This window comes from Colletotrichum tamarilloi, assembly GCF_030869305.1.
Source record: "Colletotrichum tamarilloi strain Tom-12 chromosome Unknown Scaffold_2.1, whole genome shotgun sequence".
NCBI lineage: Eukaryota > Fungi > Ascomycota > Sordariomycetes > Glomerellales > Glomerellaceae > Colletotrichum > Colletotrichum tamarilloi.
The window spans coordinates 713956-728396 of NW_026849385.1; the positions used below are offsets into that span (position 1 = coordinate 713956).

A 14441-nucleotide genomic window follows, 5' to 3' on the forward strand; every position below is an offset into this window, starting at 1 on the left:
CACGAAAAAGGGGTCCGCCCTCTTAGATAATAAACTTTTGTGGCATCGCCAATTCAACATTACGGTCTGGGTTTACCTGGACAGGGTTGTGGGTGGTGGTCTTTATCTCTTCTCCATACCAAAAAATTACTAGATCCTCATATCCATAGTTCCCACGTTCCATCGTCAAAGAACGGACTAAATCAAGTAAAGAAAAACACTTGAGCAAGCGACTCTGCTCGGGGCGGGTATAACAAAATCGCAAAGACGCTTCTGAACGAAAGACAAGTTATATCGCGGGGTAACGAGGTGTGGCCATCCCGCCCACCCTCGTCACCTTTTCTCACATGAACACGCGGAAATCCTCACTGCTGCTGTCTCGCCGACTCCGAGGACCCTTGTTCCCCACTGTTCCGGCTTCCGTCACCCAGCCAGATCCCTCCGACTCGGGCCCCGACGAGTATCGCGCCAGCCCTTTCCCCTTGCCCAGCACTTCGCTGCTTGCCCTTGATGATGCGTAATCAGGCCGGTTGCCCGAGGCACGTCGCTGCATGAGAGAGTCCCTGTTCCAGCGTCCGGCCATGATGTTGGAGCTGGATGATGATTGCCGTGACAGAGGAGTTTGCTTGCCTACCCGGCTGTCCCTGTTCACCGGCCCGCTCGAGTCTTTCTTGATGATGCTGAGAGGCCGAGGAGACAGCGATGGCGTGTGTCTCATAAAGGGAGAGCTTCGTGTCAATTCCTCGTAGGCGATGCCGAGCGAGTCTCTCGGTGGCGGTATCGTCCGCCAGTTCTCCGTACCCCTGGCCGACTCGAGGGAATCAGAGTCGTCGCTGTCCAGAATGTACCTGTTGCGCGAGGGAACGACTGAGCGACCGCCGAAGAAGGGACTTGAGTCAGACTTCCTGCTGATCGGTCGTGAAACTGAGCCATGACGCGAATCCGGCCTTGAATCCTGCCGAACGAACCTGCCCCTTCCTGATCCCGATCTCGAGCTGCGAAGACTGCTTTGTGATCCCAAGTCACTCATGATAGGAAAAGCTTTCCGTGGTCGTTGTGACGGCGAAAACCTATTGCCATTCGTGGGATTTGAGCCCAATGGCGTTGGCTGTTCTGGGATCGAGGCCAGACTTTCAGAGCCAGAGGCGCCCGGTAGCAGCTGCGACCTGTCGAGGGTCAATCTGGATGGCTCTCCCCACGGGCTCGTGTAAGCAAGGTCAGGTGTTGCCTGGATACTACTTGTTTCCGCATTTATAGACGGGATGGTGACGTCCAGCACGCTCCGGAAAGAATCATCTCGTTGACCCTGGAGAAAGCCAGAAGATCCAGATAGCACGTCACTCGGGCCGTCGTAGGTGCTCGTCGATCCCTGATGCGTGTGCTGAGGGTGAAACAGGACGCCCTCTGTAAGCCAGGACGACGTGACGGATGGGGATCTCGGCGTAGGGCTTCTTTCAGATCCCCTCCAGTATGATGAGCGGTTGTTCGTATTTGACTGTGACATACGAGAGCCGGTAATGGTTGAAAGCGTCCTCGATTGTCTCATCTTTTGTACAGCAGAGTTGAAATAACCCCTGCTGCGTCGATTGTCCTCAGGCTTCTTCAAATCCCCAACCGATGATCCGTCTCTGCTGTGAGCCCCTCCGTTCATCACAAACGATCCTGGTACTGGTTCCGATATGCTGTTTTTGAAGTTCTCGTGGATCGATTCTCGCTTTTGCCTCCTCCGGCAACATATGATTAAGAGGACAACAATGGCGAGGAATAGAAGTGGTAAGAGAATCGCCAGTGCGATATAACCAGCTTTCAAGCCTTGTTGCGGATCGCTTGTAGGCGCGGGATTTGTTGGCTTAGTAGAAGATGTGGGAGAATCGGTGGTAGTAGTGGCTGGTAGAGGTAAGACTTCCAAGTCTGCCGTCACCGTCTCGGTCTCCTCTGAGCTTTTTGATGCCGCCTTGACGTTGACTGTAATATTCTCGGGGGATGTAGTCTTGGGCGGCATTCCCGATATGACCAAGCCATCGACATTGACCCAGTCTGCTGAGGAGTCGATACTTAGATCAATGTCTGAAGGCGTCCATAGATACGGTTCCACGTCGAAGGTGAAGTTCTTTCCCGGTGTCGCCTCGATGCTCAAGTTTGTGTTCCGGAAGATTCGCGTAACGACGGACACCGATAGAATAATGTCAAGAGTATCAGAGTATACATCCCGGAAAGTGAGCGTAGAGTTTGAAGATTTTGCATCCTCAGGGGGATTACCCTGGATTTCGAAAGTATTATTATCGACCGAGAGCCAGCTCGGAAGGCCGGATACGGTGAGGTTCAGCTCGGATGGCGTTGTAGAATTCCCATCCAACCTGATACTACCGGCGAGTGCCGTATATGACACATTCGTCCCGCGCGTTGCGTTGATTTCGATTGTAGGCGTGTCTGTTGTCAATCTGTGGGCACCAACAACGATGGAGAACACAACGGAAACAGCCGAGAATCCGATAATGTCAGAACCAACGAGGCTGAAGTCGAATTTTTGGGGCGGCTGGACGAGAGACTCGAATGGTGGTGTTTTCCCGGCAAATGTGAGGCTGCCAGCGTCGAACTTGATCCACGAAGGCAAAGGGCTGCTATCTGCGGAAGTGGCGTAGTAGTTTAGCCCATCTCCAGCATAAGAGAACGTGTCCTTGGCGAATGTGAAGGAGAAGTCGGAGGCGGGAGAGGCCACGACGGCAGATGGCGATGATGTATCACCGAAATTCTTAATTTGCTCTGATAGCGGGATATTGAGCTTGGGTGTAGGCCTCCTCGTCACCACGAGAGTGGCCGTCATCGTAGCAGACCCAGAATCGTCCGTTGCAACGATGTCCACCGGGATGCCCACAACTTCTCCTGCCGGAACATCTTTGTCTTCGGGGATTCCAGAGAGCCGGCCGGTGCTAGCATCGATCGAAAGCCATGCCGGCGAGTTCAGGAGGCTGTAAGATAGTCGGGATTGCGAAGAAAACGTTTGAGGTGAAAGAGTGTACGAAAATGGCTCCGATATCCTCGTCGCAGGTGGTAGCTGAGAGTTGAATGGGAAGTAAACGACTGGTACGGCTCCTGCAAGCGCAGCTAGACTCAGGAACACAGACAACATCACGTACATTGCCATGACTGATGCGTTGTACGAAAGGAGCGGCATCTGCGAGCCAGAGGAGCGGAAAACAAAAACAAAATCAATCAGAGAAGACCATGTCAAACAGAAGGTTATCTCATCAGAAACGAGAGAAGCCTAGGACGATAACTTTACCCGTAGAGGATATCCTCGGCGCGAATCTCGTGGTCCATGGCTCTCGTTTTCTGGTGCTACGTGTCTCCCTTCGTGCCAGTGATCACGCCCTGAGAAGGGATTCGTGGGTGGGCGCGTCCTCCCCGAACTGCCGCCCTTCCATGTGGTCGGTCAACGGAGGGTACTACTTCACTCGAAGAAGCAATCGTTTCAGCGTGGCAAAGGTTCACTTGCCATACTTGGAGTGTCAGAAGGCGACTAATCGAGGACTGCATTCCAGCGGCGGGTTGAAGCGCCTCAAGGGTGTTGGGGATAGGTTAGGCCCTGAGGCATAGAGGGAGGCGGGATGAGACATGTCCACTCGGAACGTGTGGTTCGACGAGGTCCGGAATGTATTAGGTTTGTTCTGCGGGTTAGTTCGAGGGTTGATTAAACAGTCCATTGCTTTACATTGGACAATACATTCGTCAAGCTTATTCGGTCTTGTGCTTGACAGGAGGATAAGATGGTGTAATCGGGAGTACTTGGGAGAGGCAGGAGGGCAGGACATGTGGTTCCCTTTTGTTAGGTAAGCCCTGCTTGGGTATCCCGCAATACCGGAGCGTAACGAAGGCTTCTTCCGATTTCCACCCACACAAGCCACGCTTCTACCCAGTCAAGTGGGTGACAAAATTGATTTCCGCCTCACACATCCGACAAGCAGTTCCACCGCTATTATCACTAGCATTAATACCTATTAGGCAGAGTATATTCCTCTGAGTATATACCTCAGAAGAACTTTAATATAAAGGGTAGTAATTATGATATGAGCAGTGAAAGGGGTACTTATGAAGATGAATAGCAGGAAATCGATTTTGTCACCCGCATGCCAGTGAGGCTCAAATCAACCGTCGTTGCCAAACAAATTGGAAAGAGCGGAGAGTGCAGGACCCTGAACATGGTTGAAGCGGAAAGCGCGCAGCGAAGAAGGGGCAACCCCGCTTGAGGCAAAACGCACCTCCCCTTATCGGAAAGTCTAGATTGTCGTCGGCCTCAGCAAAACGGACGTTGAAATAAAATAAAAATAAAATCCCATGCAAAAAAAGGCCAGCGATACCGCTCTTCCGTGCCCGCCATTTTTACTTCTAGCCTCCAGTCTTTACCTTAGGTAGATCTGCACCGTTTCCCGACAATCACTGCCTGCCTAAGTAGAAAGAGCACCGCTTAGCCGCTTGTGTCGGCCTACTGCCAATAAGCTCAACCTACTTTGCCTCGCCTTATTACTTCAAGCTGTTTCCGTGCGCTCCCTGGGCTGCTTCTCACACACAATAGCATTATGCGGATTCTCAACAACCCCCTCATACCAGAGAAGATGGAGTCACTCGACCGCTCTCCCTCGCCTGAGTTTTCGCCCTTGGCCATTGGCGAAGACTTCACACCGCTCCCCACCTACAAGGCCGCAACTACGTCAGCCTATGACATGTCCGGCCTCCTGTCAACTCCCCTTCAACTCCATGAAGATCTCGCCTCGGGATGCGGCGGTCAAACCTGGCCTGCAGGCATGGTGCTTACAAAACACGTGCTGCGCTACCACCGAGAGAACCTCAAGGGCGCGAGAATGTTAGTCATTAAGCCACTTCTATTGCGTACCTACTGCCACGTCTGCTTCTCTTCTCGGCCTCGTGGTCTGTCATGTTCTACTACTGGTTATACCATGCTACATGATATCTAGTCCTAGTCCAAGCGCCGTCATCGCACGAGGAGACATCATTGCTATGGACTGAGCTGACTCGGGGCTTTTCGGAGCAAATAGACTTGAGCTGGGCGCCGGTGGCGGACTCGTCGGACTGGCTGTGGCTTTAGGTTGTGGATTGCAGGAAACGCTGTACCTCACAGACCAAGACGAGATGTTCGAGCTGATGGGACGGAACACCAAGTTGAATGGCCTCGAAGACAAAGTTAAGCCCATGATCCTGAACTGGTGAGTAATTTACCCCCAGCTCGCTTGATCCCAGCCGTGCGCATCCATCCCCAGAGGTCCCGTCCGGGAACGCCACGGGGGCCAGAATGTCTATGTGCACGGTAGGAAGCCTAGGGTGCTTCGAGATCTTCGAGATGCTCGAGACCCTCGAATGGATTCAAACTCACATGGTCCACATGAACGTCCGAAGGTGTTCTTCTGCAGGAAACTCGAAGGGACTCGAGCTACCGTTCGGCTGATGTACGGATGACTGATCAATACCATAGGGGCGAACCGCTACCGCAAGAGGTTGTCGATTTCAAGCCCAATGTCATTCTGGCAGCCGATTGCGTCTACTTCGAGCCGGCATTTCCACTCTTGCTGGAGACTCTGACCAACCTGTTAGCGTTGGACCCAGACGCGATTATCTACTTCTGCTTCAAGAAGAGGAGACGTGCGGACATGCAGTTTCTCAAGAAGGCACAAAAGGCGTTCTTGGTGACGGAAATCGTCGACGAAGATCGCCCCGTCTTCAGCAGAGAGGGCCTATTCCTCTACACTTTTGCAAGCAAGAAGCCGACTTCAAACGGGAACCGAAAGTGATTAGATTTGATGTGATCTTCGAATGGGCGACCCCATTTCTGGAGCGATAGAGCATCGCGCCTCGGCCGCGGGACACCAGATGTTCCTAAGCGCGAGAGCTCCTCATCAGTTGAAGAGACTCTGCTTCTGCTGGACGATGGCACATCTGCCAAAGCCAAAGCACTCGAGCCATGAGTAAGTCAACAATAGAGGGAACATAGTAGCAAGCAAAGTTCAAGGTGGCCGTCGGAGATGATACAAACATATCGGAGACCGTCATTCTGCCATTCAAGTGGCTCACCCAGCGGCACAATGACAGACCGCAGAAGAGCTAGACGATGGCCAAGCTTGCGAGTGGTTCCCTGATCGCATTACGTACCCCGGCAAGCAAAGACCAGCTTGCGGCATTTCGAATGGGTGATGTTGAGCGACGGTAATTGTGCCCCGGAACTTACGTCAATATCAACGACGGGAAGCAGGGAGTTCCATCCGTGTCGTCAATGAGATGGAGAATATTAGGATCAATAGAAAGCAATTCATTTATGCACCATTAATAGTTCATACGCCATGATGATCGTTAGGAACGGTGGAGACGATGGAGCGGGACATAAAAACAACCCGGACTGCGATATTCGACCGCTTGTTCTAGGCCATCACTCTGCACAAATATTACTCGACTTGCCCGGGACCATCAAGAATAATGAGATACAACAGTTGCTGCGGCCGATGTTAGTCTCTCTGGTGACCCGGTCAAGTATCACAACTTCAACGTCCAACACACTGACAACGGGAATAAAAACAGTGTGAGGGGTTTTCTTCCCACCTTGACCTTTAGCCAGCTGAAGGCTCCTGCACGCCTTTAAGGGCTTATCCAGTGAGATGCCAGAGTGGAGTATTTCTGCAGATTTGGCGCTCGTGGAACGTGGTCCGACGTGTTAGAATATCCACCGACTACTGCAGGTTGGTTGGCAAGTCCGGAAGTGGCAGAATAGGCCCTCATAGAAGATGCATGTCGTGTCAGAGCTGAGGAAGAGGGAGGAATTGAAGGGAACCAACAAACACAGTTCCAGGGCAATGGCTTGCTAGAGCTGGCTGCTGGCCCAGTGGGTGGGTGAGTGGTTAAAGTGATGTGGCATTGCCTGAGCTGCTGATCGTCCGGGATCAGAGCCGGGCCAGGGGGCCAGACGGGCTGTGAGGGTTGCGCTGAGAGAGGAGGCTCAGGGCAAAGTCTAATTGTGATTGGCGCGTACCTTGCAGCTGCAAGGAACCCGTGCAGGCTGGGTTTGCTCGGAGCCGTGGGCGCTGGACGTCGCCTTGTTAGGTTCTATTGTTGTATCGTTCCTGGAATCCTGTCTGTTCGTTTCTCCTGCCATTTTCTTTCTCCCCCTTCGGCCCTTCCCCAAGCAGCCAAGTTCCCCCCTTCCTTCCTTCGGGCTGGCAGGTGCCCATCTGGAGCCTCAGGCACACACAGTATACCTTCAGAAGTCTTGTTGGTGTTACCCTCGGTCTCTCTTCTCTCGCGAATTGATGTTCCAACGACGGCCCCTCGGCACTGGCCTGGACTTCAGGAACAATCCACACCTGCGCTGTAGTGTGGTGCTGACGTTAGGTACGGATACAGATACCTGCCGCGTGCGATGATGGGGGCAGCCGCGGCGTGGCAAGGTAACATCCCCAATTTCTCGACCATTGTTTCTCAATGTTTCCATGGGCGCACAGTTTGTTCAATGTTACATCGCAGCCAGCCGCCATGGGCGCTGGACACTGCTTCATCCGACCAAAAAAAACGAAGAAGAAGAAGAAGAAGATGAAGCAAAGAAACACTGGAATATTTCCTGTCTCTCCAGCGCGGCAACGAGCCGTCCACATTCCAGCAATACATCGCAGGCCTCCGCGCAGCACAGAGTGCCCTCCCGAATGTGCGAAAAGATTGGCGGCTGACAAGCAGGTACCCGTCCTCGACTGCGGTACTCTCTGGGCCCCCCGGAGCCACCGGCTGATCGTCATTCTTTCGCATCCAGGATTCCCAAGGAGGGGTGTTCAACGGTGTTCGGACCCTGGCACTGTCTGGGCCTCTTTTCCCCCTGGACTCTTGACTAGCGAAAAAAGCTGGAACCCTTTTCCCAGTTTCCGCGTGTTTCAAGGAACAAGCACCTGTCCGACGGTTCGTCCAATCATGCAATGCCGGGGAAGGAAACAAGATGGCATTGTGACAAGCGACAAGGCAAGTTGGACAGAGAGATTTGAGTCCGTGGAGAGACGAAGTGAAAGGTTGGACGAGCGGGCAATAGCAAGGACATGGGACGGAGTCACACAGTCACTGTCTGCCGCGATCAAGCGATTGTCGCGACAAAATAGCAGAGCACGTCAGCTGGCAGAGACCAGACAGAACATACCTACCAAACCAGCCGCGAGGGAATCGGTCTCGGTAAGGCCCTAGAGACATGTGATGGGCTCAATACTTGGCTATGTGATGCTTGCTGACTTGGCAAGACTTTACGACTTTCGGCTACATCCTGCCGCCCCCGAACTCCCAGATCCATGGCCTGCGCCTCGCTACCCACCTTATGTTGTCCGATCTTCTTTCCACTTCCCGACAACCCAATTGCCGTCCATACGACGATGATTTCCTCTCAGTCCCAAAACGAGTCACGACGTTGGCAGTTGCTGGTTCACTGACTGGCCAAAACGACGAACGGCTTACGTTTCCTCGGCACCCAGTTCCGCTTGTCTGATGTCTGGGTTAGTGTGCAGTAGTCCGCCCTGCTTACCAGGACTAACGGCTTGACTTCCAGACAACGACAGTTTTGGGGTCCTGGGGCTGTTTAGGCGAACGGCCAGCAAACATCAAGATGGTGGATCGATCGAGCCTTGTTGGAGGGTCAAGAGGGGGCCATGCCCGTATCAAGGAGTCGAGTCCATCCCCTTCAAGGCTACGAAGCAAGCCCGGCCCGCCAGAAATGGCCCGAAGCACGTATTTTTTTTGTGAGGATTGTCCCTTGGTGGGCCGGTGCCAATGATGCAGCGAGCAGGTCGGTCAAGACTCCCAAGAGGCTGCGCTAACGGATCCAACGGGCTATTCTCGCACCTCCATGGACCGTTCAAGTTGCTTCTTCTGTCTTGGTACGTTCTTTTTTCGGACGTCCAGCCCCAGAGCCAGGGTCAGCGAACGACAGTTGCCGTGAAGTCAACCATCTCAGTGCCGATTGACGACTCGCTCAGAAAACGCAGAGAAACTGCCTCGGCCAAGGGGGAGGATCTCCAGTACTATGGGGTTCTTCTCTTTGCACCTCGTCCTAATGACTGCTATTCTCAGTGGAGGAAATGCAGTCATCCCCCCACTTTTGCTGTTTATTCCCTCTCGGGGCTTTCGCGACTTCTGTAGGACGCTACCCGTCCCTACGGTGCGGCCCTGGTTGTGCCTGGACAGCGCTTCCATGCTCTCTCAGGTACCGAGGGCACCGTCAGCAGCTCCTTCGTCACTTGGTTGGGCGAGAGGGTGGTGGCATTGGATGAATGGTGCCAGCGCTAGCAAGACCTGCAGGCCTCCTCCTCTTCCTCTACCACGCACACCCCCTGAGCCCTGCTTTCCGCGCCCCCCTCTTCCCACCTCGCCCAGTCTCGCCAGTCCCGAAGTGGCTCACCTGTGCCTGGCCCTGCGGCCGGCCCTGGATGTTGCTGTCCAGGACTCCAACGTCGTGTTTGTGTGCCTGTCGTCTGGTGCAGTTTTTGCCTGCCATACAAATCCTGGTCGACATCCGCTTCCCAGTCTCGTACACTTTTTGCGATCTTTCTTTTTTCTCTCTTTTCCTCATCCAACAACGCTCCCTCTTGTTTGACCACAAACCCATTCATTCATTTTTCTTGGACCCTTGAGCAGTGCTCGACCAACTATCAGTCCCACCAATTCATTCCTTCACAGAAGACTGTTTCGAGGTTCATCCAAACTACCAACCAACGGATTCGTCCCGTCTTGTCGTCACACAGAGAGTTCAGTGAACTCCCTTTTCATCCCAACTCTACAGAATCAGTCTGCCTCCAAACATCAAGTACATACCAAGGACTGCTCCGAGCTCCCATCGACAACCTTGAACCCAACCAGGCTTCCCACGCTGTAGCAAGCACATTCCCTGATCAAGAGGCTTAGCCCATTGCATTCATTTCGCTTCCAACTCCACCTTGACGGAAAGGACGATCACCAACTTTACTATCAAGAGGCCGTATAAGTCTCCTGGATCACACAAACCAAAACCACTTCGACTACCAACACAGTCTTCGACAAGCCAAAATGAAGACCGCCGCCTTCCTCTGCGCCGTCCTGGCTACCACTGCCATTGCCCAGCCCCATCAGCATGGAAGCAAACGCCGCCATGTCCACGGCAAGCACCAGAAGCGTCACCTCGTCACCGAGTGGGTTACCGAGACCGCCTACGTGACCGAATATGTTGATTCAACCTCCACCGTTTGGGTTGAACCCGAGGTCTCGTCCACCAGCTCGGCGCTTCCTACCACCTCCGTTCCCGCCCAGTTCTTTGAGCCCGCCGACCAGCCGTCTTACACCACCTTGTCAACCTCCACCAAGCCTTCCGCGGCTGCTTCTCCCATCAAGGAATCCGTTCAGCAGCAGGCGCCAGCTCCCATCCCCACCACCACATCTACGCCCGTCCCTGCTCCCCAGACCCCGACTCCCGAGCCCGTCCAGACTTCAACCTCTGTCTACGTTGCTCCCCCGCCGGCTCCTACCACGTCCACTACTCCCGCCCCCGCGCCTCAACCTACTACCAGCCAGGCCCCTCCCGCGACCACTTCCGCTGCTTCTGGTGGTTCCGGCGGTGGTTCTGGCGGCACCACGCACACTGGTGACCTGACTTACTACGCTGTTGGTCTTGGCGCCTGCGGTGAGGACGACAGCGGCAAGGACAACACCGAGAACATTGTTGCCGTCTCTCACTTGGTCATGGGTGCCCAGTCCAACGGCAACCCGTACTGCGGAAAGAAGGTCCAGATCACCTGCAACGGCAAGACCACCACTGCCACCGTCCGCGACAAGTGCATGGGCTGCGAGGCGGATGCCATTGACGTCAGCGAGAAGGCCTTCCTCGAACTCTTCGGCAGCCTCGGCGTTGGTCGCGGAACTGTCGAGTGGAAGTTCCTTGACTAAGAGGCGCACTGGTGCGCGCTCTCGCTCCAGCTTCTCTGGGGTTCCGCGGGTGCTTCATCGTCTTTTGCCATGCCGCTTCCCAATGGAGGTGCCGCGCTGATCACCTATCATGGCAGTTTCCCAAGACAGCCATTTTTCACTCAAATCTCAATAACAATTATGGTCACATTTCACCTCACTTGAATGAGGACGGCGCCTGGTTCACAGCACGGGACTGGATTGGATAACAAAAAGACTACGAACAAAACTACGGTTTTGATGACGTGATGACGAATATCTCTATACCTGTGTATGCGTACTCCGTTCGTGGGTCCATCCTGGGCGGATGCATTTGGTGTTCTGTTTGTGGATATGCTTGTCCACCGGTCAGTTTCTAAACTTAACTTTCAATGTATATATCTATTAGGGGTGTTACCACCATATGGTATCCCCGAATGGGCTATTGGGACCAATGTGGTTTCCAGGACAAAAACAAAAAGTAGAAAAATCCCATTATTGGAACTCGATCTGCAATCCCACTCTCCGCGTTTCCTGGACAATCGGCCGAGTGACTGCCCTCTTCCACATCTTGGCATTCTTAATGTCTGAGAACCCTCATGAGATTCCCCTCGAGACGCAATGATATTTGACGAAATGTTCGCCATGGTAGGCAAAGGAGGGGCAAAACCTAGCCTCCCACTGGTTTGCAAAATGACACAGTCGAACATTCCAACGACCAGCTCAGGTGACGTCCAAACTCCAAAAAGGAGAGAAAAAGCAAACATCGCCCAGCCTGACAGAGACATTCTGCATCGCATCTGTTACCGTGGCTGCATTAGCCGTCGAGCCCCAAAGCCCCCTCGCCCCCTCTTCTCTTGCCTCTCTGGAGTCTGCAGAGGCGATTGTCTCTGACACACAGGCTTGTACGTGTCTCGCTCCGCAACGATCCGGATCGTCCTGGGCCAGTCCAGCGAGCCGGGCGGCGGTTCAGCATTCCTCGTCTGCCTGCGCCTCAGTTGCCTTGACTTATTTGGTAAGGGTTGGTTTCACGAGCCGAGGACGAGAGAAAGAGAGATGGCCTAAGTCCAGTCCCATCCTCGCAATGCGCCTTGTCCTCATTGTTGTTCCATTTTGGCTAGGGAAACTGTTCACAGAGGACCGATATCCCGATATCTCGTTGAGTTGGAAGACGAGGTCTAGATGATCTATTCATTGCCACAGACTGGGGGCTTTTTTAGCTGCAAGAGCTACCTATGCTGTACAGAGGATGATGTCGAAAACTCGCAGAGGAACTGCACCGTTTACACACGCCCCTATTCCGAAGTTGCACAGAGATTCGCCACGACAGGCACCTTTGTCTACAACAAGAACATATCCAAGTCATCCATCTCCTTGATGGAAGGCAAAGCCCTCGCCTTCTCAGCCCTCTCCTCACTAACCAAGAACTCAGCCGGAAGCTCCTCCTCCTCCCCATCCACGTCATCCTCCCTCCTGCTGCTGCCGTCGCCGCCGCCGCCGATCATCATACCCACCACAGCCCGCCCGCACAGCGCGGCTTGCGGCATCCCGTGCCCGGTATACCCGGCGCAGACCCACAGCCCTTCCCCGCCGCCGAGGACGGTCCCGGCGGGCACTTGTCCCACCCACGGCCTGCCGTCGCGCGAGAAGGCCATGATGCCCGTCCACTCGTGACTCGCTTGTAGCTCCTTCTTGCTATTGGCGTTGGTGGCGCTGTCCTCTTCCTCTTGCGCCTCCGTCTGCGTCTGCCCTATTCCCGTGACCGTATTAGTGCGACCAGTGTCAGTAGTGCGAGCAAGATCAAGATTTCTCGCCCCAGCCCGCCTCAAATACGAAGCAACAACAGGATCAACCTCGTCATCGTCAGAAATACCCACCCCGCGCAGCGTCCCATTCGCCCGCCCACCGCCCAGAATCATCTCCAGCCCGGGGCTGGGCCGTTGTATGAGGTAATCATCCTGGTTCGGCTCACCCTTCGCAGCGTCGGAGCTCGCCATGAAGACATAGCTCCTCCCGAGCTCGGCGCGCGGCCGGGGCGGGAAGAGGGCGGCGACCTGACCTCGGACGGGGACGACGAGGTCTGCGAAGCGGGGGAGGAGGCGCGAGGTGTAGGCGTTTGAGGCGAGGAGGACTTGTGCGGTGGCGATTTGGCCGCGAGGGGTGTGGAGGATCCATGATGGTGTGCCGGACGGGGTTGAGGGGGCAAGGTGTTGGAGGCGTGTTACGGGCGTGGAGGTCTGGATGTTGAAGGAGACGCCTTGCCCGACGTTTCCCGTCAAAGTGTCCACGTCAGCCTTGTCCACTCCGAACCTCCGCAGCAGATCTTCAAAGATCCACGACACGAGCTTGTAGGGCCACACGCTTGCCGCCTCCTCCTGCACGACGGCGCCGGCGGCGTCCGGGATCCTGAGGTCTGCGAGCTCCTCCGCGTCCGTGACGAGGCGCGCGAGCGACGCGAAGCGGGGCGGTAATGCGGCGATTTGCTTGCGAGCGGCGTCGACGAGATCGGGCGTCAGCAGAGCGTGAACGCCGCGGAGGGAGACCCAGTCGCAGGGGATGGCATTGTTGGCGATGAGGTCACGGATGTGGGCGTAGTTTGCGAGCTCAAAGGTTGCGATGGCGGTGTTTGGGCTGTAAGCTACCGGCTGGCAGTGGCCGCCGTTCTGGATTGTCAAGTTAGTTCTAAAGGTTCCTTTTTAAGGTAAATCGGAGGGCTTGGGATGTTGGCGGGGATAGATAGTATGGCGTGTATGAGTGAGTGAGACGATGATAAGGAAGTCACCCCCGTCTAAGCCCTTCCAAACAATGGAAGAACCTCCATAACGAGACATTCTCAAAATACACAAGAAATTGAAAGAACTCACCCGTCCAGTAGCCCCCCAACAAACCTCCCGCGCCTCAAGCAGAACAACCCTCTTCCCCTCCCCACCAGCGCCGGCACCAGCCCGCTCCAGCAACTCCTTGGCAGCGAACGCGCCCGTGATGCCGCTGCCGACGACGACGACGTCCGCGGTCGGCGGCAGGTCCCGTGTGGTCCGGTGGCCAAGCAGCGTCTTGGAAGGCTCGCGGTGCCAGTACGACGCCGTGCTCTTGGCCGAGGGCAGGTCGGCTTGGCCCGGCTGGAGGGTTTCGCCTGTCATTGCTTTGCTTGTTGAGGGTTAAGTTGAGATGCTCGGGGTTTCTTATCGGGGTTGAGGGGTTATTGATAAGCTTTATAAAACCGCGATGTGCCGTTTTTGGAATGTTGTGAATTATATGTTAGAGACTTTTACTGCAGCCAAAGTTCTATGTGAAATGCAGTCGTCAATGTTGGTATTTATGTGATGTTGGTCGCGTGAACTGATCAGTCATGTGCCTGGGCGAGGAAAGTGGTGGTGGTGGTGGTGGTGGTGGTTGACTATAGGTCGCCGCACATGTGAGGTCGGCCGGCCTTGCCCCTCCGGCCCTTGCACTCCTCCCACCGTATGAAAGCCGAAACGCGGCATCATCGACACACGTCCGCGGCCTGCGTCACTGCTGTC

The 14441-nt window shown here is 54.7% G+C and overlaps 6 protein-coding genes across 6 annotated transcripts; 3 read left to right on the forward strand and 3 right to left on the reverse strand.

Moving 5' to 3' along the window:
- Positions 1 to 322: 322 nt before the first annotated feature.
- On the reverse strand, positions 323 to 3154 carry CTAM01_00876 (polarity establishment/cellular polarization; the record flags this gene model as incomplete). Its single annotated transcript, XM_060516922.1, has 1 exon — positions 323 to 3154. The coding sequence occupies one exon, from the start codon at positions 3152 to 3154 to the stop codon at positions 323 to 325; it is 2832 nt and encodes a 943-aa protein (XP_060388384.1).
- A 1402-nt stretch (positions 3155 to 4556) lies between these two features.
- CTAM01_00877 (uncharacterized protein) lies at positions 4557 to 5783 on the forward strand (the record flags this gene model as incomplete). Its single annotated transcript, XM_060516923.1, has 3 exons — positions 4557 to 4840; positions 5034 to 5201; positions 5468 to 5783. The coding sequence occupies 3 exons, from the start codon at positions 4557 to 4559 to the stop codon at positions 5781 to 5783; spliced, it is 768 nt and encodes a 255-aa protein (XP_060388385.1).
- A 3175-nt stretch (positions 5784 to 8958) lies between these two features.
- On the reverse strand, positions 8959 to 9201 carry CTAM01_00878 (uncharacterized protein; the record flags this gene model as incomplete). The annotated part of the gene is made up of 1 exon (XM_060516924.1): positions 8959 to 9201. One exon carries the CDS (start codon positions 9199 to 9201, stop codon positions 8959 to 8961), a length of 243 nt encoding a protein of 80 aa, XP_060388386.1.
- A 336-nt stretch (positions 9202 to 9537) lies between these two features.
- CTAM01_00879 (uncharacterized protein) lies at positions 9538 to 9909 on the forward strand (the record flags this gene model as incomplete). The annotated part of the gene is made up of 2 exons (XM_060516925.1): positions 9538 to 9757; positions 9812 to 9909. Coding segments are annotated over 2 exons (318 nt in total), but the record flags the coding sequence as incomplete, so codon positions are not given.
- A 141-nt stretch (positions 9910 to 10050) lies between these two features.
- CTAM01_00880 (allergen Asp F7) lies at positions 10051 to 10923 on the forward strand (the record flags this gene model as incomplete). Its single annotated transcript, XM_060516926.1, has 1 exon — positions 10051 to 10923. One exon carries the CDS (start codon positions 10051 to 10053, stop codon positions 10921 to 10923), a length of 873 nt encoding a protein of 290 aa, XP_060388388.1.
- A 1337-nt stretch (positions 10924 to 12260) lies between these two features.
- Positions 12261 to 14060, reverse strand: CTAM01_00881 (FAD dependent oxidoreductase; the record flags this gene model as incomplete). The annotated part of the gene is made up of 2 exons (XM_060516927.1): positions 12261 to 13583; positions 13809 to 14060. 2 exons carry the CDS (start codon positions 14058 to 14060, stop codon positions 12261 to 12263), a joined length of 1575 nt encoding a protein of 524 aa, XP_060388389.1.
- Between the last annotated feature and the right edge of the window lie 381 nt (positions 14061 to 14441).